The sequence below is a fragment of the Anolis carolinensis genome, unplaced genomic scaffold (assembly GCF_035594765.1).
Source record: "Anolis carolinensis isolate JA03-04 unplaced genomic scaffold, rAnoCar3.1.pri scaffold_12, whole genome shotgun sequence".
Lineage (NCBI taxonomy): Eukaryota > Metazoa > Chordata > Lepidosauria > Squamata > Dactyloidae > Anolis > Anolis carolinensis.
Window position 1 is genome coordinate 4,427,553 of NW_026943823.1, and position 26,690 is coordinate 4,454,242.

At 41.2% G+C, this 26,690-nt stretch overlaps 1 protein-coding gene across 4 annotated transcripts in view; it reads left to right on the forward strand.

Moving 5' to 3' along the window:
• pcdh11x (protocadherin 11 X-linked) overlaps window positions 1-26,690 on the forward strand; it is a 514,120-nt gene that overhangs the window by 84,915 nt on the left and 402,515 nt on the right. For all 4 annotated transcript variants that reach the window (XM_062963876.1, XM_062963875.1, XM_062963877.1 and 1 more), the window contains one exon: window positions 20,692-21,274. In XM_062963876.1, coding sequence (XP_062819946.1) covers window positions 20,735-21,274 — 540 coding nt within the window. In that variant the 5' untranslated portion in view covers window positions 20,692-20,734. The remainder of the gene's footprint in view (window positions 1-20,691; window positions 21,275-26,690) is intronic.

The following is a 26,690-nucleotide window of genomic DNA, read 5'->3' on the forward strand; positions in this document are numbered from 1 at the left end:
TAGATAGATAGATAGATAGATAGATAGATAGATAGATAGATAGATAGATAGATTGCTGCAGTCAAGAATTCCTTGCTTGTGTGTAGTTTGTGTATTTGTTTATTAAAATGTTTACATTTCATTCTTCATTGCGGGATCAGAGGGCAATGTAAAATATAAACAATTTAAAACGCATCTAGATTAAAACAGTAAATAATTTAAGTCAGATAAAAACATATTATGCAAGAGAAGGTACAATACTCTAAAGGCATATGCATGTACACTACAAAATAAATTAGTGCTCAAAGGTTTTTAAAATATTTTTTAAAAGCAAACATTGGTGCTAATGGGACTTCCATTCCACAACTGAGGCTGGATCTACACTGTCATATAATTCAGTTTGGACTATAATGCAATGTGAACCCACATAATGTAGTTCAATGCGGTTAAACTGCATTATGTGGGATTAAAAGGTAAAGGTAAAGGTTTCCCCTGATGTTAAGTCCACTCGTGACCGACTCTTGGGGTTGGCGCTCATCTCCATTTCTAAGCCGAAGAGCCGGCGTTGTCCATAGACACCTCCAAGGTCTTGTGGCCGGCATGACTGCATGTTCCAAACTGCAATATAAGACAATGTAGATCCTTGTGTTGTTGAAAGCTTTCATGGCCGGAATCACTGGGTCACTGTCAGTTTTCCGGGCTGTATGGCCATGTTCCAGAAGCATTCTCTCCTGATGTTGAAAGGAGGAAACCATGAAAATGAACAAAATCTGGCTATTTGGTATTTTAAAAACTCTAAAATCAGGACAGTAAATAAAAAACAACACTCAGAAAACAGAATTCCAATCAGGAAACAATCAAGGCCAGCTAACACCTCCCGACAAAGGATTCCCCCAGGCAGGAAGCAGCCAGTATTTGAAGATACAAGGCTATTCATATTTTATCATTGCTTGTATTTTGATTTTGCTGTAAGGCGCCCCGAGTCCCCTTCGGGGGAGATGGAGGTGGGATATAAATAAACTTATTATTATTATTATTATTTTATTATGACACAGCAAACAAGATAGATATGCTGGATTTCGTATCACAAAACCACAAGTCGAACACTTCCCAAGTGTCTAGGACTGTGTGATGTATTTTCGGATGATGCATGCAGATCCCAGTAGGGTGGCCTTTTGCAGTTGGCAGATCGTAATTTTGTCAATGTCTATTGTTTCCAAATGCCGGCTGAAATCTTTTGGCACGGCACCCACCTGCACTGGTTTCTGCCAGAGTCTTTGAAGTTCAGTCTTGAGGTCCTGATAGCGGCTGAGTTTTTCCTGTTGTTTTTCGTCAATGCGACTGTCACCTGGGATGGTGACATCAATGATCCAAACCTTTTTCTTTTCCACAACTGTGATGTCTGGTGTGTTGTGTTCCAGAACTTTGTCAGTCTGGATTCGGAAGTCCCACAGTATCTTTGTGTGCTCATTTTCCAAGACTTTTGCAGGTTTGTGATCCCACCAGGTCTTTGCTGCTGGCAGGTGGTACTTGAGGCATAAGTTCCAATGAATCATTTGGGCCACAGAGTTGTGCCTCTGTTTGTAGTCTGTCTGTGCGATTTTCTTACAGCAGCTGAGGATATGATCAATGGTTTCGTCGGTTTCCTTGCAGAGTCTGCATTTTGGGTCATCAGCTGATTTTTCGATCTTGGCCTTCATTGCCTTTGTCCTGATGTCTTGCTCCTGGGCTGCAAGGATCAGGCCTTCTGTCTCCTTCTTCAGGGTCCCATTCGTGAGCCAGAGCCAGGTCTTCTCCTTATCAGCTTTTCCTTCAATTTTGTCAAGGAACTTTCCATGCAATGTTTTGTTGTGCCAGCTGTCAGCTCTAGTTTGTAGTGCGGTTTTCTTGTACTGATTTTTTTGTCTGCTGTGCTTTGAGGAGTTTCTGATTTTTGACCTCAATCAAAGCAGGTTCTTCACTTTGCTTTACATATTCTGCCAGGGCATGTTCTTCTTCTTTGACTGCTTGTTTGACTTGTAAGAGTCCTCTGTCCCCTGATCTTCTAGGCAGATATAGCCGGTCAACATCACTGCGAGGGTTATTATTATTATTATTATTATTATTATTATTATTATTATTATTATTCAATGTTCATCAAGGTGGAGAATTCCAACATTCACACTTGCCTCCAACCCACAAGATTTCTTTTTCCCAGCCTGGACTTTCCATAGATATATAAACCCCACTTTTTTTTAGTTTCCAACGGACCTCACAACCTCTGAGGATGCCTGCCATAGATGTGGGCGAAACGTCAGGAGAGAATGCTTCTGGACCATGACCAGATAGTGTGGAAAATTCACAGCTACCCAATGTAGATCCTGTCTTACAAGACCCTCCACAACCAATAAAGTTTCTCCAATATTCTGCCTCAATTTGTTGGGACAGAAAAAGAGGCCTTTCTGCAATTAATGGGAAACATAGAGTTGGAAATGAACAGGTGTTGTACACTAAAAAAAAATAGTTCCCTGGGGCAGCATAAGAACTGTACTTGAGAAATGATTCTTATGAGTCCAGAAAAAGAAAAAGAAAAACAGCCAAAGCTATGGAAGTCACAGCTGTGGTTTGTGATTTGATTTTATTTAGCCATAAAGAAAACTTGGGTTTAGAGCACAGACAATCCATTCAAGAGGTTTTGCTCATTTGACACATCACATACATTTCGAAAAAATCCATCTTGTGATCTCTTTTTCAGAGGAAAGAAATAGGAATTTGGTAATTCCTGAGGTTCCAATGCTCTCCTGATAATGATGAAATATTGTTCACTTTTCTACAAAATATTTTGTGTGTGATATTTTTTAAAAAAATCAGTCATAACAGCAGCCAAGAAAAGGTTTTATGGAAAGGATATTTTGTACCAAAATATGTCTTTCTGGAATTCTGAAACGTGTTGTTCTCCTGTCCAAGATACAATATGTAAAGATTTATATACAGTAGAGTCTCACTTATCCAACATTTGCTTATCCAACGTTCTGGATTATCCAACGCATTTTTGTAGTCAATGTTTTCAATACATCATGATATTTTGGTGCTAAATTCAAAAATACACTAATTACTACATAGCATTACTGCATATTGAACTACTTTTTCTGTCAAATTTGTTGTATAACATAATGTTTTGATGCTTAATTTGTAAAATCATAACCTAATTTGATGTTTAATAGGCTTCTCCTTAATCTCTCCTAATTATCCAATATATTCGCTTATCCAACATTCTGCCGGCCCATTTATGTTGGATAAGTGAGACTCTACTGTACCTGCTATAACCTAGTTAATGGAAAGGACACTGGACCAGCTTTAAAGACAAGTATTTTGTCACATTTCAGCAAGGATGAAAAGGGTTAAACTTTATTTCCACATTGGGTTTCACACCAATAATTTTCCCTTCCCCTGTAGATATCTGTTTTTTTCCCAAAATGCATATTTAAATACATTCTTTCAGTGGAACCGTTTAATAGGTTTGTGTGTAATAAGACTTTTAACGAATTTCCGCTTATCTGAGACAGAAGGAGGAAAAATACCTCTGGATGTAACATTTTTCTTACGGCCTCCTCCTCCTCCTCCCCGCTGCCCAAAGCACATCTTTAAAAAGTCTAGAAAAATCATTAAGCTCTATAGACAATTCCAGGGTAAGTAAATGGCAAAACATTTTGTGCTCTTAACATGAAGGGTCCCGCAGGAGTTGTGCGGCTGTTAAATTGTTCCGTTCGACTGTTCCCACACTGCAAAGTTTTCATTGGAAGAGATGGATGGCATATGTGACATTTCACTTTCTCTAAGAATGCCTCAAAGGGAAGAATGTAAAAGGAGGAGATGCCAGTGCCTACCCCGCATTTAGCAGAAAATCTAGAGACAAGCCCTTAGATTGGGCCAAGGCGAGAGAAATCCCTCCGTTTCTTCGTTGCTTTTAAAGTTGGCGAAAGTTGGAGCTGTCTCAAGTTGAAGAGGCTCGTGAAAAATGACAGTTATTAGGCTTGTGCATGGATTCGGTTTGGTTGGTTTCCTTCGGCCAATGTGGCTTGTTCGGCTGACAGTGATGAAGAAGAAGATGAAAACCCGTCATCTTTACTACACAAATGGAGCAAAAGTAAGGAAGAGAAGGAGTATGAAGAGGCCAACTTTATCTGCTGGCTGAAGGGCCTGAAGAAGACCTTCAAGACCTGGCACCTATTAAAGAATCATCTTCCATGTTTTTTTCTGGTCAAAAGGAGCCACGCGGCAGCCAGTCATAGAATCATAGAATCATAGAATAGTAGAGTTGGAAGAGACCTCATGGGCCATCCAGTCCAACTCCCTGCCAAGAAGCAGGAAATCTCATTCAAAGCAACCCCGACAGATGGCCATCCAGCCTCTGCTTAAAAGCCTCCAAAGAAGGAGCCTCCACCACAGTCCGGGGCAGAGAGTTCCACTGTCGAACAGCTCTCACAGTGAGGAAGTTCTTCCTGATGTTCAGGTGGAATCTCCTTTCCTGTAGTTTGAAGCCATTGTTCCGTGTCCTAGTCTGCAGGGCAGCAGAAAACAAGCTTGCTCCCTCTTCCCTATTACTTCCCTTCACGTATTTGTACATGGCTATCATGTCTCCTCTCAGCCTTCTCTTCTGCAGGCTAAACATGCCCAGTTCTTTAAGCCGCTACTCATAGGGCTTGTTCTCCAGACCTTTGTTCATTTTAGTTGCCCTCCTCATGACTCCTCCTCTTCTATTTGGCATCACTCAGCGTGAAGTTTGCTGCGTCCTTGCATGGACTTTCCCCGTGAGCCCTGACTGTTGGGCCAATGAGAATAGAAGGCCTCCATGACATGTTTTACGCAAGCTGTGCCTGTTTAATAGGGTGAGCACCTCCATTGCTCTCAGTTGCATCCTGGCTCTAGAGACAGAAGAGTGCTTCTTCAATAATAATAATAATAATAATAATAATTATAATAATAATAATAATAATAATAATAATAATGCAGACTGTGCAAGGAAACCGACGAAACCATTGATCCTATCCTCAGCTGCTGTAAGAAAATCGCACAGACTGACTACAAACAGAGGCACAACTACGTGGCCCAAATGATTCACTGGAACTTATGCCTCAAGTACCACCTCCCAGCAGTAAAAAACTGGTGGGATCACAAACCTGCAAAAGTATTGGAAAATGAGCACGCAAAGATACAGTGGGACTTCCGAATCCAGACTGACAAAGTTCTGGAACACAACACACCAGACATCACAGTTGTGGAAAAGAAAAAGGTTTGGATCATTGATGTCGCCATCCCAGGTGATTATTTTCCTGTATTTATTATTATTATTATTATTACATGTATTATTTTACTCTATTATTATTAAAAGGATACATAAGTACATTTACATTGAAGAAGATGAGAATAATGATTTGATCAGAGTTGTACAGTCTTATCTTAAATTTGAGCTTTATGTAAGTATTTACAAACATTCAACCTACTGATGCCTCAATTTATGTAATGTTATTGGTATCTATTTTTATTTCTGAAATTTACCACCCTCGGCTTATACTGGAGTCAATGTTTTCCCAGTTTTTTTGTGGTAAAATTAGGTACCTCGGCTTATATTTGGGTCAGCTTATACTCGAGTATATACGGTAATTGAGGCATCAGTAGGTTGAATGTTTTTGAATATTTACATCAAGCTCAAATTTAAGATAAGACTGTCCAACTCTGATCAAATCACTATTCTCATTTTCAATGTAAATGTGCTTATGTATCCTTTTAATAATAATACAATAAAATAATACATGTAATAATAATAATAATAAATACAGGAAAATAATACACGTAATAATAAATAGAGTAAAATAATAAATGCAATCTATCTATATAAAAGGGTAATGAAATTTCGGCCTAGGACAAAACAACAAAACTACACATCCCAGAAACACTAAACTTGGCAGCACAACCCCTCATCCATGCCTCTACGTTCATACAACAAAAAGCTCCAGCTACCCCAGAAAACGGCCAGGCTTTGAGACTGCAAGGCTATTCACTGCTATTCCATCTAGTCAACAAAGGAATCCTATAAGCCACAGCAATGCGTGGCCGGGCAAAGCTAGTAAGAATAATAAGATCAGAGTGAAATAATAAATGTATTATTATTAATAATAAAAATTATTCGGGTCGGCTTATATTCGTGTATATATGGTATATATGGCAACAGTTCATAATAATGTCATAAAGGAAGCCGACAGATAAAAAAACAATTTTTTATTATTGAAGCAGAATTCAAAGGACAACTTTTAAGTTGTTATAACCTTATCCAACCTGGGACCCACATAACAAGTGTTGAGTTAGTGTTTTCAATGCTAGTCAAGTTATATTTATGCTAAACAATCAGAGGAGTTTCTCTGATTTGGTTGAGTAGTTAATTCTGTGTTAATACTTCCTGGATGGGAGGTGGGAAAGCACAATTTCTGTCATTTTCTCTCTCTTTCAAACACAAAGCTATTATAGTTGAAGCTTCCCATGAATAAAGAAGCCGCATGCCACATTTCTTATCCATACTTACTTGAGAGTAAGTTACACTGAACATCGCGGAGGTGGAATAATAGACATAGCTGGGGGCACAGCTGGAAACCACTCGCTCCGTACAGCTCCATTCTCAGTCTCACTCTTTTAACAAGAGAGAAGAAGGTGAGCTCGTATTTTGGAGTTCACCATAGGTTGTTTTCCTATTTAAAAGCCTTCAAAGAAAACTCCACCACACTCAAAGGCAGCGGATTCCACCGTTTGAACAGCTCTTACTGCCGGGAAGGTCTTCCTAATGGTTAGGTGAAATCTTTTTTTCCTGCAGTTTAATCCTCAGTAGACCACGAACTGAACGTGAGTCAATAGTGAGATGCGGCAACAAAGGACTTCATCCCACGGGATCAGTAAAGCGTTTGGGATTGTTGGTTTTCCCTTAAGCTTTGCAACGCCCCGTTTGGAAATTAAAACAGATGATTTTCTAGCCCTCGTCACACTTTCTCCTTTCCTCAGCTCTCTTTGGGATTTATCCATTTGATATGCCATCACACAGTAGAGATTTGTTTCCTCATATTATCCCTCCAGGATTTCGATTATTTATCTTTTAAAAGAAACATCACCCCAGATTATAGGAAGTGATCTTTCTCCAAGCCTCTCTGTTGACTATCGTAGGAAGTGGTTGAAAACGGGGGAAATTGGCATCACACACGGCACCATTGTTTTATTTACAAGCGGGCAACATCACAGAGGGAAATTGGCCATTTTGCCCATCTATACGCGGGAAATTTCAAAATATGTTGGTTGCCAATCAGCTTAGGGCTATGATGGCAACCTTTTGCACTTGGTGTGTCAAAATTCACCAGCAAAACCTAGCATGACTTGGGTGGTGTGTCACTTCAAGAGAGAAAAACATAATTTCACAATATATATAGTTTAAATAACAAAAATATATAATTGTAATATATAACTGTATTTAATAAATCAAAAACTATTTACTACCATTATTTCCATGTATAACAATCTATGGTACCTCTTGCAGTTTCCACACTGATTTCTCTCTATTGTAGTTTCAATGTAGTCATGAATAATGAATAATATAATAGTAATAATATAATAATATACTACAATAATAATAGAATATATATATGTGTGTGTGTGTGTGTGTGTGTGTGTGTAATGTGCATAATTCCCATGGAGTAAACAACAAAACTACTGGACCAAATCACACCAAATTTGGCCACAAAAGACATAGTCATCCAATCAATCTGCATGCGACAGCATGTCAGCAAAAATGGCTAGGCGTGTCAGTGCTGACACGCGTGTCATAGTTTGGCCATCACTGGCTTAGGGAATTGTTGGGGAAACCAATACTTTAGAAATGGCAAAATACGTCAACCTCACAGTTGAAGATTGCATCATGTGGATGACTATGTATTTTGTGGCCAAATTGGGTGTGAGTTGGTTCAGTAGTTTTGTTGTTTATTCAGTCCTACAAATGTACATTACTATATATCTATATATATAAAAGAGTGATGGCATCAGGGCAGCGGACAAAACAACAAAACTACAGGCCCCCCAACCTCGAAATTTGACAACACAACCCATCATTCATGGCTCTAGGTTGATACAACAAAAAGAAAAGAAAAATGAAGTCCTAATTACAGGGAGAGGAATAATAGTTTTTATCCAATTGCTGCCAGTTTGAAGGCTAAGCTCCACCCACTTGGTCTCCTAGCAACCCCTCAGCCCAGGCGACAGGCACAGTTAGGCCTCACTTAGGCCTCTTCCACAGATTATCAGATTTTAACTGGATTATATGGCAGTGTAGACTCAAGGCCCTTCCACACAGCTATATAACCCATTTAAAACATAGAGACAACCATACAACAGACATTCAATACCACCACTATCTCAACAATTTCTCACCAACACCACCAGACAACGCCACAACAACGCATGGCCGGGCACAGCTAGTGTATCTATCTATCTATCTATCTATCTATCTATCTATCTATCTATCTATCTATCTATCTATCTATCTATCTATCTCTGAAGGGATGTCATGTAGAATTTGGAGTCAGCTTATTTTCTGCTTTTCCAAAAACAAGAGCAAGAACCAATGGTCTTAAATTTCAAGAAAATAAATTCCACCTAAACATTAGAAAGAGTTGGGTTTGTTTGTTTTTTTACTTTCAACAGTAGAATGAATTAAAATACTCTTCTTTGGAGGAGCATCTAGCATGCCCTGAATAATATGGCAAACTGGAAATCGGGAGGATTAGTTGCAACATGATAGAATTAAGCCCTTGTAATGTTTGCATGTTCTTTGTGGCTGAAGCTACCAAAAAAATATTGGAAAGTTGAGCCCTTAATTCACCATCACATGGAAACAAGAGCAAGGGCAGGAAATGGCACATGCTATGTGTACTCATTTTGAAATGGCCTTAAGACGGCTAGAGCAAGGAACCAATATTAAAATACATTTTTTTCCTCCTAACAGTATTACAACTGTAATCTTGCAATCCTATTTTAGAGGGACATATTTGCCATTTGTGTATATTGGAAAGCAAAGCTGTGATCAGCTTAGATTCCGTTGTCCTTCCTCATCCTCCCCGCCCTGCCGGTCCTTCCAGCCTCGAATTTTCTTTTGACAGTTGGTTTCACAAATATATTAATGTTCGGAAAGCTATCCTCTAAGGCAGGCAGAAGGCGATGTGTGATTTGATTTCGGATAGGGATATTGTAATTTTAAGAGATTATTTTTGTCTATCATCTGAGGATGTGTCTTTAAAAAGATGCAGCTAGCAAACTTAAAACTGTGATTATAACGCTGGAAATTGAAGTCGAAGGTATGAATGCTAAGCCACAAATCTCATATACAGTTCCAATTGGAAAAGCAATAGTAAGCAGCAGCAACAATGGGAAGACATCGCAACAGGAATCCTCATTTTTTTACAGCAAGATCAAAAGAAACATATGTTTTAACTAACATGCGTACACACCCACAAACACACATACAACCCTCTTATTGCATGTTGCCCTTTCTTTTGTGTTAGTGTGTAAATGAAACAGAAAGGCAGCTTCTGAACACAGAAATAATAATTACATTATTATTATTATTATTATTATTATTATTATTATTATTATTATTATGCTGTAAGAAAATCGCACAGACAGACTACAAACAGAGGCACAACTATGTGGCCCAATTGATCCATTGGAAGTTATGCCTCAAGTACCACCTCCCAGCAGCAAAGAACTGGTGGGATCACAAACCTGCAAAAGTATTGGAAAATGAGCACGGAAAGATACTGTGGGACTTCCGAATCCAGACTGACAAAGTTCTGGAACACAACACACCAGACATCACAGTTGTGGAGAAGAAAAAGGTTTGGATCATTGATGTTGCCATCCCAGGTGACAGTCGCATTGACGAAAAACAACAGGAAAAACTCAGCCGCTATCAGGACCTCAAGATTGAACTTCAAAGACTCTGGCAGAAACCAGTGCAGGTGGTCCCGGTGGTGATGGGCACATTGGGTGCCGTGCCAAAAGATCTCAGCCGGCATTTGGAAACAATAGACATTGACAAAATTATGATCTGCCAACTGCAAAAGGCCACCCTACTGGGATCTGCTCGCATCATCCGAAAATACATCACACAGTCCTAAATGCTTGGGAAGTGTTCGACTTGTGATTTTGTGATATGAAATCCAGCAAATTTATCATGTTTGCTGTGTCATAATAATAATAATAATAATAATAATAATAATAATAATAATAATAATAATAATAATAATAATAATGTTGCTATGAGATTTCTGGGCTGTCTGGCCATGTTCCAGTTGCATTCTCTCCTGACGTTTCACCCAATAGTTAGTCCTATTTGGAATAGTAACTCTCAAGCAACCAGAAACCACATTTATCCTGGATCTACCACTTCTCATGGTTCCCAGTTAACTGAGAGCCTCTTTATATCTGTTGCTGTCCATTGTATAGATTTGACACCAGCTGTTGCTAACTGTCAGCAATGGACACAAGAAATCCATTTTTTAAAAAACAAAATAATGTTTTCGTGGAACTGCTATGGATTAACAGCTTGTTCGGAGAAGCCAAAAATGTTGGTGCATTTGTTTCACATCCATCTGAAGCTCAAGTACATTCCATCTGTGTTGGAGTAACACAGATTCCATACTAAAGCTGTACTTACTTATTCCATCGAGTTTCTGCTGCTGCAGATTTGGCACATTCATGTGGACATATTCTATGCATGACTGGGCTCAGTGGGCTGGATTCATAACAGATTTCATATTGGGGGGGAAAAAACAATTATCTTTGTATCAGGTCATTCAGTAGACTCGTCCGCAGGTTTAGTTTAAAGCCCTCTTGGTTAGATTTGCCATGCGTTTCGCAAAATACTTTCTTCCAAGGCTTTATGTAGTGCAACTCATCTGTAGTCTTCATCGAAAAAAAGCTGATGGTCCCAAAAGCCAGACTTTTTCCATCAACAGATCCTATGCATTCAGGCATTCATTTGCAGTATCCTCTTGTCTCTCTGATGATGATTTCTTTCTCTTTTTTTTTTTTTACCATATTTTTATTCCGCCTTTCTCAGCCCCGAAGCGGACTCAAGGCGGTTTTACATAAAGGCAACTATTTGAGACCTTAACACAATACAACATTAAAATAAAGAATAAGATACAATTATCTCAGGTCTCAAAAGATCTCAGCCGGCATTTGGAAACAATAGACATTGACAAAATTACGATCTTAATTACAAAATTACAAATGTACACTGTACATGATTATTTATTGTATTGTTTAATTGTATTATGATATGTTGTTTTTATATTTTGCTATATTGTACTGTTCTGGGCATGGCCCCATGTAAGCCGCCCCGAGTCCCCGTTGGGGAGATGGTGGCGGGGTATAAATAAAGTATTATTATTATTATTATTATTATTATTATTATTATTATTATCTGCCAATTGCAAAAGACCACCCTGCTGGGATCTATGCGCATCATCTGAAAATACATCACACAGTCCTAGACACTTGGGAAGTGTTCGACTTGTGATTTTGTGAGACAAAATCCAGCATGTCTATCTTGTTTGCTGTGTCATAATAAAATAATAATAATGCATGTTTTCAAACTGCTAAGTTGGCAGGAGCTAGGGCTAACAGTGGGAGCTCACCCCAACCCGCAAGTCGAACTTGCCAATTGGTACAAATGCCACTTGTGCCCATAACCTATGTGATTTTCTGCCCAGGACTTCATAGTCCAAGCTATTCTTTTGTTCTTCTCCTTTCACGGTTGACACCATTTGTTACTTTGGGTGCTTAATATTCATCTGGAAGAGTATATAGGGAAGGGATTTGTTTTGTTCCAAGATTGTACCTGCTTGCAAAGCCTTAGGTGGCCACTTTCATTCTCATCCTGGAAGGCAAGCCATGTTCTAATAAGGTTTTGCTCCCTGATCAATACAGGAAATAGTGGGGGTCAGATACCTCCTCGGTTTCAGATCAATATCCGTCATAGAAGGTCATAAATGTATCGATTTAACAATGTTCTTCCACGTTTAAGAATGCAAACATGACTGATCTGCTCCTAAGTTTTGTCCTGCTAGTGAATTAGGGCGAATAACGTAGGGACCTTTGCATGAAAGACATATGTATATGACCTTTGCGGGAGAACATCGTTTTATTATGCAAACGAGACTGACTTACCTTGTTAATCTGTATGTGAGAGTTCAAAGTGGAAGGAACAAAGAGGTGCCTCCAACAAGCTTCTGCAGTCCTTTCTTTGGGAAATCATTCCGAGAACAGAAATGGTTCAAAGGTCTGCTTTCTAGTTGAAGTGCTTCACTTTGTTTTCATGCCCTTTGCACCTAGAAGTTTGGATAATTTCGGCAGGGTTATGGATAAAGGAGACGTTCCAGTTCACATTGTAATTCCAGCTCACCTTCTCCAGATTCATTTTAATATGAACTTGCCTGACATTGTGCTTTTGAACCAAAGTTCAGGCAGCGATTGTTAACTTTCCAAAGTTGAGCTGATTGTAATTTTGCAAAGTGTAAAAAATACGTCCGATAGTGGAAAGTATATCCAAAAATGCACATATTATTGAAAACGTTAGAAAAGCTTTCTTAAATATGCATTTGTTGTGTATCAAATAATAAATGCCTATCACTCACAGGGAGCAATATTTTCTTCCAGAATTGTTAGCCTGTTTCAATCCTTTTGAGACTTGACTGGGTAGTCAACAGGGTGGTACATTTGTATAAAATTACTAACCGTTTCTGCTTGTTCCATTCGTATGGCCCCATTTCTGTTTCCGACCTCCGCTGACGGAAATGGTCACCTATATGAATGAGTTTTTCCATCCAAGATCCAAAAAAACCAAAAACTTCTCAGGCCTTGTGCAGCAAAGCACCAGGCCCTGCACCCCAAGCCTATGAGACATCGAACGCTTGATGCTCGTAGGCCTGGCTTGCAGGGCCTACAGTTGAGCGCCGAACACTCAACTGTAGGCCCTGCAAGCCAGGCCTACAAGCATCGAGCGCTCGACTGTAGGCCCTGCAAGCCGGGCCTATGAGACATCAAGCGCTCGATGCTCGTAGGCCTGGCTTGCAGGGTCTACAGTTGAGTGTTCGGTGCTCAACTGTAGGCCCTGCGAGTCAGGCCTATGAGACACTAAGCGTTCGATGCTCGTAGGCCTGGCTCGCAGGGCCTACAGTTATGCGTTCGGTGCTTTACTGTAGGCCCTGTAAGCCAGGCCTATGAGACACTGAGCGTTTGATGCTTGTAGTCCTGGCTCACAGGTCTACAGTTGAGTGTTCAGTGCTCGACTGTAGGCCCTGCGAGCAAGGCCTATGAGACACTGAGCGTTTGACGCTTGTAGACCTGGCTCACAGGGTCTATAGTTGAGCATTCAGTGCTCGACTGTAGGCCCTGCGAGCAAAGCCTATGAGACACTGTTTGATGCTTGTAGACCTGGCTCACAGGGCCTACAGTTGAGCGTTCGGTGCTTGACTGTAGGCCCTGCGAGCCAGGCCTATGACCAACTGAGCATTTGATGCTTGTAGGCCTGGCTTGCAGGGTCTACAGTTGAGCATTCGGTGCTCGACTGTAGGCCCTGTAAGCCAGGCCTATGAGACACAGAGCGTTTGATGCTTGTAGGCCTGGCTCACAGGGTCTACAGTTGAGCGTTCAGTGCTCGACTGTAGGCCCTGTGAGCCAGGCCTATGAGACACTGAGCATGCAATGCTTATAGGCCTGGCTCGCAGGGCCTACAGTTGTGCGTTCGGTGCTCGACTGTAGGCCCTATGAGCCAGGCCTATGAGATACTGAGCGTTCAATGCTTGTAGGCCCGGCAAGCAGGGCCTAGGAGCATCGAGCGCCCAGAGTTCGGCTGAAGGCCCTGCAAGCCAGGGCCTACAGCCAAGCGCCGAAAATCAGCAAAGGGAAATGGCTACTGTTCCGCTCTGCCATTCGTTTCACTGTTTCATTTGTTCTTGTAGGGTTGTACCGTTCAGTGCAATCTGAATGGACGAAACAGTACAAAACCATGAATGAAACAGGATTCAAGCCCAACCATAGTAGTGAGTAGTATTATCCCTGTATTGCAGGCAGAAGACTGAGTACGAGCTTGTCTTTCCATGAGTCACTCAATTTATGGATGCCAAAACCAACTACTTATTTTTATATCTTTGCTATGAGCGTTTGCACCATCGGACATGTTGCTGGAGGCTTCTGGGAGCAGAAATACCAAAACAGCTGGGAGGATCAATAGTTGACAGTCCCTGAGTTCGAATCACACGTGAAGAGCGTTAACCTGTAAAGTGGTTCACAGCCAACTGGAGGACAGCTGGCACAAAAATGACAAAAAACAATCTGTCTCTACCTGTTAAATTTCCGAAGGCAAACTATTATATTGCACATTAATACTCCCACCTCTAACCTGATTTTTTTTCTTTCAGGCCCCATTAATCTTTTTAGAGTTCGTTTATGGGGATTGCACTTAGGATGGCACCTTTCCTTCATGCCCGGTTTATGATTTCATTAGAATTTCTATGTGAAACTTTCCCCCCTATTTTTATAATGGGAATGGAGAGGAAAAGTGCTGATCTGAGAGTGTGCCATGGCCCAGTTTTGTTGGTTTACTGCAGGCAGTAATGCCAACAAGTTAATAGAAACTGTAGTTAAGTACTATGCAAGCTTTGAGGTTTATTCAGCTTGTTGGGTCAAAAATATTCAGGGCTTGGAGCGAGATGGGTTTAGAAACTGATACAGAGTCACACATTTCAGTATCTTGTCCTTTCTACATCCAATCCATGCTGTAATAAATTGACCACACTGCCTTTCCAGGTTAATTCAGGACTTGCTTTGCCATCAATAAAGCTCTGTGAGTTGACATGAAGATGGCTATCTACGAGGGTTGAATGAAAAGTAATGCCTCCACCTTCGTTACTTGGGTTTGGATGGGAATATTTTAATAAATCAAACGCAGAAATAATCCTTAGAATGTACTCTTTAACTACCACTATTCACTTTTCCACATCATTACCACACAATTGGATACATTTCTGCCAACGATGAACTAGTTTTCTGAAGCTGTCACTGAAGAAGTCGACACTCTGTTTCCGCAACCGGCGTCTCGCAGTACCCATCATGCTCAAATCTTCCGATAGCCAAGCAAAGCGATAATGTGACCCACACGTTCTTGTGAAATGCTGATTATATTTGAAAATTCTCTCTGAATGATACAACAATCGTCCTGAATCAATCTGTCAACATTTTGCTTGTGAAACCAGTGGTTGCTGTCACAGGACGTCCAACTCTTTCTTTGTCACACAAGTCAGATGTTCCCACCTCAACATCTTTAAACTTACTCACCCAACGACGCACAGGACTCATATCCACACAAACATCATAAACAGCTTGCATTCTCTGATGAATCTCCTTTGGGGTGACACCTTCTGCTGTCAAGAATTCAATAACTGTACGTTGCTTAAGTCGTATTGACCGACCATCTGCGCAGAGTTCCATACTTCACACTTTAACAACACAACCGTTCAATGCTAAGGCTTCCCCGTCTGTGCAGTGTTCCATACTTCGCACTTTAACAACACAACCATTCAATGCTAAGGCTTCCCCGTCTGCGCAGGGTTCCATACTTCGCACTTTAACAACACAACCATTCAATGCTAAGGCTTCCCCGTCTGCGCAGTGTTCCATACTTCGCACTTTAACAACACAACCATTCAATGCTAAGGCTTCCCCGTCTGCGCAGGGTTCCATACTTCGCACTTTAACAACACAACCGTTCAATGCTAAGGCTTCCCCGTCTGCGCAGGGTTCCATACTTTACCTTTTAACAACACAACCGTTCAATGCTATGGCTTCCCCGTCTGCACAGGGTTCCATACTTTGCCCTTTAACAACACAACTGTTCAATGCTAAGGCTTCCAGCCAAATGGAACTGTAGAGGAGAGTCTACTGAACAGCCAGGACCTGCCACATACCAGTACTCCCATCAGTTGAGGAGTTACGAAGGTGGGGGCATTACTTTTCATTCAACCCTCGTATCTCCTACCATAGTTTCTATTCCCAGGCCCTGGTACAATTATTGCAGTTCAAGAGGACCATGCATCTTGAATGGTGCTGGGTGTATTATTTCACTCTCGCGTAATACACTAAGCAGGAACAACAGTCAAATGTCTACACTAATACGAAAACTGGTGGCACTGTTCTGCCATTTAAGCACCTATTAGTGAAACACTTCACATCAGTAAATGGCTGCTCATATGAGTTCAGTATTTCAATCATTCTTATTTTATAGTAGGCTGGATTTTGTTAAGCATAATTTATATGGCCCATTCACTGCTGAATGAGTAATGCTGTATGAGGATGGCTCTGGAAAATATGAGCCTACAAATAGGAGCAGGCAATGTAAATGAAAATACCTGTGTGTGTGTATATAGGAATTAAGAAAATACATTGCTTTTCATTTGATGGATACACACGTGTGCACACATTTCTATGGAATGGAGTTGACTATATCTGCGTATTAGTTTTGTGCAATGAGTTCCTTTATTACGTGCAGCAATATCCTACCTAAATTGTTCCAAAAAGTGATTTAATGTGACTACTCAGAGGAAATTACTCCCATAGAAGAACAAAACTAAGAGGCTTTGTCAGTGATGGAAATTATTCTTTGCAGAAATGGGTTAGAAAAATTCATTTGAGCTGGAGGGTTGTGGCACGATGTGTTGAGCAAAATCCACTGTCGGTGCCAATCAAAGAATCCCACCAACTTATTTATTTACTTACCATATTTATATCCCAAGTTTCTCTACCCAAGGGAAACTCAGGGCGGCTTACAAACGGCACTTCATAGTGCCTTGGACATAAAAAGATGAAGTAAGATTTAATTAAAATTAATATAAACATAATGGTAAAAGTAAAGTTTTCCCCCTGACATTAAGTCTAGTCTGTCTGACTCTGCGGGTTGGTGCTCATCTCCATTTCTAAGCCGAAGAGCCGGCGTTGCCCATAGACACCTCCAAAGTAATGTGGCCATAGGCATGACTGCATGGAGCGCCTTTACCTTCCCACCGGAGCAGTACCTATTGATGTACTCACATTTGCATGTTTTCAAACTGCTCGGTTGGCAGGAGCTGGGGCTAACAGAGGGTGCTCACTCCGCTCCCCGGATTCGAACCTGCGACCTTTCGGTCCGCAAGTTCAGCAGCTCAGCACTTTAACATGCTGCACCATATACAGTAGAGTCTCACTTATCCAACATAAATGGGCCAGCAGAACGTTGGATAAACGAATACGTTGGATAACAAGGAGAGATTAAGGAGAAGCCTATTAAACACCAAATTAGGTTATGATTTTACAAATTAAGCACCAAAACATCATGTTATATAACAGATTTGGCAGAAAAAGTAGTTCAATATGCAGTAATGCTACGTAGTAATTACTGTATTTACAAATTTAGCACCAAAATATCACAATGTATTGAAAACATTGACTACAAAAATGCATTGGATTTCCAGAACGTTGGATAAGTGAGAATCTACTGTAGTAATTACTGTATTTACGAATTTAGCACCAAAATATCACTATGTATTGAAAACATTGACTACAAAAATGTGTTAGATAATCCAGAACGTTGGATAAGTGAGACTCTACTGTAGTAATTACTGTATTTACGAATTTAGCACCAAAATATCACAATGTATTGAAAACATTGACTACAAAAATGTGTTAGATAATCCAGAACGTTGGATAAGTGAGACTCTACTGTAGTAATTACTGTATTTACGAATTTAGCACCAAAATATCACAATGTATTGAAAACATTGACTACAAAAATGCGTTGGATAATCCAGAACGTTGAATAATCGAATGTTGGATAAGTGAGACTCTACTGTATATACATAAAACATAATTAAGATACATTTCAATGATAAGACACATCATCCAAAAGCAAGGTCTAAGGCCATTCCATAACCAATTGCACCATTTCCAGTAAACTTTTTGCAATGCACTGTTTTTCAAAGGCCAGCTCCCAAGGCCAAGTTTTTCTGAAATTGGTAATTTTACTGCCCAAAATGGAACAACAATGCACATAGTACCCAAAAACATGCATAGTACCCAAAAGCAGCTGTGTAGTTTGGGCACCTAAGGTGAAGATCTCAATGCTTCCTCTCCCCATCAACATACAGCAGTAGTAAATAACATTTATAATGCTCAAATCTGCAAACTGAGGTTGTGGCTCACCTTTTCGTTCTCTCCGCCTGTCACTTGCATTACCTCTGCAATCTTGTCTATTAAACCTGGAATAGTTAGCATTCCAAAAACGTGTGGGAGGCTGGGAGCCTTGCACAAAGTAGTCTGTCGCTGTTTTCGGTTGCAATTGTTTGGAATTTGGTAATAGTTAGGCTGCAATGAAAATGTAAACTCAGGCAACGCGGAGTGTATTATAACCACTTATTTTCCCCAGCATCCAATAAATCTGTATCCAACTTTCCCACAAAGGGAGGGGAGGGATCAGGGCCGGTCCAACAATGAGGCGAATTAAGCGGTCGCTTCGGGCGCAAAACATACGGGGGCGCAGTCGAGACTGCTTTTTCTGTTGATTTCTTCTAAAACATGATGTTTTGGTGCTGAATTTGTAAAATCTTAATGTAATTTGATGTTTAATAGGCTTTTCCTTAATCCCTCCTTATTATCCAACATTTTCGCTTATCCAACGCTTTTATTTTTCAGTGATTGGTTTGGGGGGGGGGGGGGATGCGCCAAAATTTTGTTCGCCTACACTTGAAAATTACCTAGGGCCGGCTCTGGGAGGGATCTATTTTAGATGGTTGATTTTTGTGTTGTCGAAGAATTTCATGGCCGGGATCACAGGGTTGTTGTATGTTTTCTGGGCTGTATGGCCATGTTCCAGAAGCATTCTCTCCTGACGTTTTGCCCACATCTGTGGCAGGCATCCTCAGAGGTTGTGAGGTAGGGAGAAACGAAGAAGGAAGGTTTATATATCTATGGAAGTTTCTGGGTGGAGGGAAGAACTCTAGTCTGTTGGAGGCCAGTGTGAATGTTGTAATTAATTAATCAATCCCCTTTGTTAGCATTAAATGTCCTTCCCAGAATGGGGAATCCTTTGTTCAGAGTGGTTAGCTGCCTCTGATAGATTCCTGTCTGGAATTCTTCTGTTTTTAGAATAAGGAGCAGCACTCTGAAAACAGAAGAATTCAGACAGGAATCAATCAGGGGCAGCTAATGACTGAACAAAGGATTCCCCCAGGCCAGGATGTGAGGCTGGGAAGGCCACTTAATGCTAACAAAGGGGATTAATTACATGAGACAAAGGGGAAGAAGACGGTTTGGACTATAAAATACTAAAATACAGAAAGTTACAATACAAACACCAAGGAATAGATGGAAGTCAACCCCTCCCACACACCCCTTTTTTTTCTCCTTGTTTCTTCAATTTTCTTTCTTTCTTTCTCTCCACCCGATTGTTCTCCCACTTTCCATGTATTTTTTTATTTTTATTTTTAAATTTACTATTAATAAAAATTTATGGGAAATAAAAGGGGATTAATTACAACATTCACACTGGCCTCCAATGGACAAGAGTTCTTTCCTCCACCCAGGAACTATATATATCCTAGCTGTGTCCGGCCACGTGTTGCTGTGGCAAAGTCTGGTGGTATGGGAAATAAAGTATTGAGGAATTGGTGGTAGTTAGGGTAAAAGGTAAAGGTTTTCCCCTGGCATTAAGTCCATTATAAATGGGCTATATAGCTGTGTGGAAGGGCCTTGAGTCTACACTGCCATATAATCCAGTGCAAATTAGATAATCTCTGGAAGAGGCCTAAGTGAGGCCTAACTTGGCCTGTCCCCTGGGCTGAGTGGGTTGCTAGGAGACCAAGTGGGCGGAGCTTAGCCTTCTAACTAGCAGCAATTGGATAAAAACAATTATTCCTCTCCCTCTAATCAGGACTTTATTTTTCTTTTCTTTTTGTTGTATGAACGTAGAGGCATGGATGAGGGGTTGTGCTGTCAATTTTCGAGGTTGTGGGGTGTTTACTTTTGTTGTTTTGTCCTAGGCCGAAATTTCATTACCCTTATATATATATACTAGCTGTGCCTGGCCACGCGTTGCTGTGACGAAGTACGGTGGTATGGGAAATAAAGTATTGAGGAATTGGTGGTAGTTAAGGTAAAGGGTCCCCTGGGCTGAGTGGGTTGCTAGGAGACCAAGTGAACAGAGCTTAGCCTTCTAACTGGCAGCAATTGGATAAAAACAATTATTCCTCTCCCTCTAATTAGGACTTTATTTTTCTTTTCTTTTTGTTGTATCAACCTAGAGGCATGGATGAGGGGTTGTGCTGTCAATTTTCGAGGTTGTGGGGTGTTTACTTTTGTTGTTTTGTCCGCTGCCGTGATGCCATCACTCTTTTATATATATAGATAGATAAACCTTCCTTGCTTAGTTTCTCCATACCTTACAGCCTCTGAGGATGCCTGCCATAGATGTGGGCGAAACATCAGGAGAGAATACTTCGGGAACATGGCCATACAGCCAGGAAAGCATACAACAACCTGGTTGTTGTTTTTTTTGTTTTTTTCATTACGCATTCTTAACATATCTGTTTTTCTTTCTTCTGTCTTTTCCAGCTCTTCTTGGTGTTTGGTTGAACAACCCACAGCCGTTCTGGAGATGGACTTGCTTTCCAGGACCTACCTTTTGGCAGTCTTGTTAGCCTCCATCGTGTTCCAGTCTGGTGCGCAGGAGAAGAATTACACGGTGCGGGAGGAACTGCCAGAAAATGTCCTAATTGGCAATTTGCTTAAGGACCTCAACTTGACCCTCGATCCTGACGTGCCCCTCTCCTCGCCTCTCCAGTTCAAGCTGGTGTACAAGACCGGAGATGTTCCGCTCGTCCGCGTGGAGGAAAATTCAGGGGAAATATTCACCACCTCCAACCGCATTGACCGAGAGAAGCTCTGCTCGGGCATTTTTAGCGAGAACCGCTGTTTTTACGAAGTGGAAGTGGCAGTCCTGCCTGATGAAGTCTTCAGGCTGGTTAAGATTAGGTTCCTGATTGAGGATATAAATGACAACGCTCCCCTTTTCCCGTCGACGGTCATTAATATCTCCATCCCGGAGAATACGGCCATCAATTCCCGCTATTCTGTCCCGTCGGCGGTTGATCCTGACATTGGAGTAAATGGCATTCAGCACTACGAACTCCTTAAGGTGAATGGCGGTCCTGTTGCTGGGAGATCCATCCACTCCCTTGTTTCATTATCTTTTTTATCAATGTTTCTAACAGGGGAATGAAGTTGAAATGATGGGCAGATTAAAATGGGAAAAGTGGAACCAAAATAGGATGGGAAATTAACTAGTGTAGTGGAAAAGGAGCCATTAAAGAGGGTTGAAAAGGTTTTGCATTTGAACATTTTTGCATTTTCTTCGGTTCCCTCTGCTCTGCCATTTCATCTGTACTTGATGTTTCTGGTTGGGTTTTATTGGGAACTAGCTTGGGTTATTTGAGAAAGGCATTGTTTGTTTGTGTTCCAAGTTTAGTCTAGATCCAATGTCAGTTGGGTTCAGTGGGTGTGGGTGACCTACAACTCCCATATGGAAGTCCCATCATCCATGGTCCATCCTTTTCCAAACAGCATCAGGATGTAGAGTGGGTCATGGGGGGTCTATGTGCCAAGTTTGGTCTTGATCAGTCATTGGTGGGTGTCACAGTGGTCTCAGGAAGTGAGTTAAGATACTAAAAGTCCCATCATTAGTCTAGATCCAATGTCAGCTGGGTTCAGTGGGTGTGGGTGACATACAACTCCCATATGGAAGTCCCATCATCCATGGTCCATCCCCCTCCAAACAGCACCAGGATATAGAGTAGGTCATGGGGGTCTATGTGCCAAGTTTGGTCTTGATCAGTCATTAGTGGGGGTCGCAGTGGTCTCAGGAAGTGAGTGAAGATACAAGTCCCATCATTAGTCTAGATCCAATGTTAGCTGGGTTCAGTAGGTGTGGGTGAACTACAACTCCCATATGGAAGTCCCGTCGTCTATGGTCCATCCTCCTGCAAACAGCGTCAGGATGTAGAGTGGGTCATGGAGGGTCTATGTGCCAAGTTTGGTCTTGATTAGTCATTGGTGGGTGTCGCAGCGGTCTCAGGAAGTGAGAGAAGATACTGCAATTCCCATCATCCACATTTCAAATTCTTCCAAACTGCACCAGGATGTCGAGTGGGTTGTGGGGGGGGGGGGGGGAGGTCTATGTGCCAAGTTTGGTCTTGATCAGTCATTGGTGGATGTCACAGTAGTCTGTGGGAGCCAAAGCAATTGAATGTACTGCATATCCCTTCATCCATGGTCCATCTTTCCCCAAACTGCACCAGAATGTAAAATGGGTCATGGAGGTTATGTATGCCAAGTTTGATCCACGTCTGTTATTCGTGGCAATTGCAGTGGCCTATGGAAGTGGAAGTGGATGACAATCAGAAAGCTGCCACATACACAGATACACACACTTACATACAAACTCTGACTTTTACTCTAGACTAGCTTGGGGACCCGGCGGTGTCTGGGTCTTTTGAAAAAGGCATTGTTTGCCTGTGTTCCAAGATGTAATGTCAGCTGAGTTCAGTGGGTGTGGGTGAACTACAACTTCCATGTGCAAGTCCCATTGTCCATGGTCCATCCGCCTCCAAACAGTGCCAGGGTGTAGAGTAGGTCATGCAGGCTCTATGTGCCAAGTTTGGTTATTATCAGATATTGGTTGGGGTCACAGTGCTCTCAGGAAGTGAGTGAAGATACTGCAAGTCCCATTATCCTTGGTATGTCCTCCCCCAAACTGCACAAGGACATAAATGGGGTCATGGGGGTATATGTGCCAAGTTTGGTCCTGATCCATCATTAGTTAGAGTAACAATGGTCTGTCGGAGACGAAGTGTTTTAAAGTACTACAAATCCCATAATCCTTGGTCCATCCTCTCCCAAAGTGGTGCAGCATGTAAAGTGTGTCATTTGGGAAATGTGTGCCGCGTTTGGTCCAATTCTGTCATTCCTGGTAGTTGCAGTAGTCTCAGGAAGTGAGTGAAGGTAATGCAAATCCCATTATCCATGGTTCAATTTCCCCCAATCTGCACCAGGACGTAAAGGGGGTCATGGGGGTGAAGTGTGCCAAGTTTGGTCCATTTCCATCACTGGTGGGCATTGCAGTGGTCTGTGAGAGTCGAAATGTTTCAAAGTACTGCAAATCCCATCATCCGTGGTCCATATTCCCCCAAATGGCACCAGGCCATAAAGTGCATCATGGGGTGAAGTGTGCCAAGTTTGGGCCGTGTCCGTCATTCCTGGCGGTCACAGTGGCCTGTGGAAGTGGCGGCCAATCAGAAAGCTGCCACATACACACATACAAGCACTGACTTTTATTACAGTAGAGTCTCACTTATCCAACATAAACAGGCTGGCAGAATGTTGGATAAGCGAATATGTTGGATAATGAGGAGGCATTAAGGAAAAGCCTATTAAACATCAAATTAGGTTATGATTTTACAAACGAAGCACCAAAACATCATGTTAGACAACAAATTTGACAGAAAAAGTAGTTCAATACGCAGTAATGCTATGTAGTAATTACTGTATTTACGAATTTAGCACCAAAATATCACGATGTATTGAAAACATTGACTACAAAAATGTGTTGGATAATCCAGAACGTTGGATAAGCGAGTGTTGGATAAGTCAGACTCTACTGTATATACATAGATATAGATATAGATGCGACTTAAAATAGTAGAGTATTGGGAGAACCATGCTGCTTGTAGGCTGTACCAAAATTATGTGTGTTTGTATGTGTGTTTTTTTAATCTCATTCAGGACAGTTTTCTCCCAAACTTGATGAATTCCCTCTTCCATATTTATTCAACTGCTCCTCTAAATATGTCTGGGTAGTGAAGTGTAGGAAAAGGCTCGACGAAGAAGGTTCAGCCTGGCCAAAGAAAAACGACAAGTATTCCCACCGTGACGTCGACCTCGTAGCTTCCGATATAAGCCCCGAAATCCAGCTTGTGGGGTTGTAGTCATGGCAATCGGTCCATCTTTTGCATCCGATCCCTTCGAAATGTCAAGGAATTCAATCAATTTGTGCCTCTGTTTTCGGTACCGCTTGGTTTATATTTTGTGAGCTGTTGGTCCCATAAGAGATGTACATTTCAGACGTTTTTCAAAAATTCACATCCTTTTTTTTTTTTTTTCTTCATTTGTCTGTCAAGAGGAAGCGGGATGTAGGGATGTATTTAGTGAATGTGACCAGCAGCTCTGGCAGTGAAGCATATGAAAGTGAACAAGGGAGCCCCGTGGAATAGAGAGACGCAGTCAAGCAAATTAACATTCTTGGAGAAGCAAAGAGGAAGCCCTCGGTCTGGCTGGCTTGATCGGCCTGCTTTGGTAATGCTTGGGTAGGTTAATAGTAAAGGGAAATGAAAAGTTATTCGCACACAAAATGCAACTGTAGCCGTGCTCTTTCTTTGGAAACAAGCAGAGCATTTGACATTACAAATAAGTGTGTGGTATGCTTGGCAGAAGGGCGAGGAGCTTTTGGTTTTGTTTTGTTTTGTTTTTCCTTTGGCAACAAAATCCGAAATGCAAACAGAAGGATGGTGACAGGCACAAAGGAAAGGAATCTATTCAGGACAGAATGTGGAAAATATGGAGTTGGTACTAAAAACCCCAAAATGATACCTCTTTAGAAATGTGGTACAGTAGAGTCTCACTTATCCAACAGAAACGGGCCGGCAGAATGTTGGATAAGTGAATAATTTGGATAATAAGGAGGAATTAAGGAAAAGCTTATTAAACATCAAATTAGGTTATGATTTTACAAATTAAGCACCAAAACATCACGTTATGCAACAAATTTTGGTGCTAAATTTGTAAATACAGTTATTACTACATAGCATTACTATGTATTGAACTACTTTTTCTGTCAATACGCAGTAATGCTATGTAGTAATTATACTGTATTTACAAATTTAGCACCAAAATATCACAATGCACTGAAAACATTGACTACAAAAATGTGTTGGATAATCCAGAATGCTGGATAAGTGAGACTCCTGCTGTACTATCTTTATCTGTGCAATATCACTTTATTGGGGCTTTCTCGTGCTGAATAAAAGAAAAGGAGCCAAAAGATCTGAAGAACACATCATTGAAACATTCCTCATTCCAAACGCTTGCTGGACGATTTTTTTAGGGTGTCGTAAATTAGTTAAATTAGGCTTCCCACTTATAAGTGGTACCTAAATTTCCTACTTGATAGATGCAACTATTTTTTGGGTTTCTTAGGTCAGCAACGAGCAGGGGCTATTTGTTTTATTTTAATGGTCGGGTGCTCATTCCTCCATGGCCTCGAACTCATGATCTCTTGGTCAGAGTGATTTATTGCAGCTGGCTACTAACCAGCCTGCGCCACACCTACCTCCTTTCTCCCTATGATTTGTGAGGCTTTCCGTTATTACTGTTAAGTGACAACAGTTGCACTGTGTTTATCCACAGGGCAACAGGTTTGCCCTTTCATTACTTCTGTGCTGAACTGGAATAGATAATCACACTCTGTTTTAATAGCTAACTAGCTGAACATTTCGGCAAAGCTGACACTCTGTTATAAAGCATCTCTAACCAACAATTTCTTTCCCCCTGTACATTCATTACGGACGCTTCCGTTACATTAAAAATTGCCAACATATATTTTATCTGGCTTGATAAAGGTCATATTCTATTCTGTCATTTTAAGAAGAAATTTAGCATCTTATCCATTTCAGAATCCTTGTTCCATGTTGTCTCCTCATTCATTTGTAAGGCAATTTATCTCAAAAGAGTTCTGGCACAGGAGGCAACCAGACAGAAAATCGGTTGTGTTGTTAAAGTGCAAAGTATGGAACCCTGTGCAGACAGGGAAGCCTTATCATTGAACGGTTGTGTTGTTAAAGTGCGAAGTATGGAACCCTGCGCAGATGGGGAAGCCTTAGCATTGAACGGTTGTGTTGTTAAAGTGTGAAGTATGGAACCCTGAGCAGACGGGGAAGCCTTAGCATTGAACGGTTGTGTTGTTAAAGTGCGAAGTATGGAACCCTGAGCAGATGGGGAAGCCTAGCATTGAACGGTTGTGTTGTTAAAGTGCAAAGTATGGAACCCTGCGCAGATGGGGAAGCCTTAGCATTGAACGGTTGTGTTGTTAAAGTGCGAAGTATGGAACCCTGAGCAGATGGGGAAGCCTAGTATTGAACGGTTGTGTTGTTAAAGTGCGAAGTATGGAACCCTGAGCAGATGGGGAAGCCTTAGCATTGAACGGTTGTGTTGTTAAAGTGTGAAGTATGGAACCCTGAGCAGATGGGGAAGCCTAGCATTGAACGGTTGTGTTGTTAAAGTGCAAAGTATGGAACCCTGAGCAGATGGGGAAGCCTTAGCATTGAACGGTTGTGTTGTTAAAGTGCGAAGTATGGAACCCTGCACAGACAGGGAAGCCTTAGCATTGAACGGTTGTGTTGGTAAAGTGTGAAGTATGGAACCCTGAGCAGACGGGGAAGCCTTAGCATTGAACGGTTGTGTTGTTAAAGTGCGAAGTATGGAACCCTGCGCAGACAGGGAAG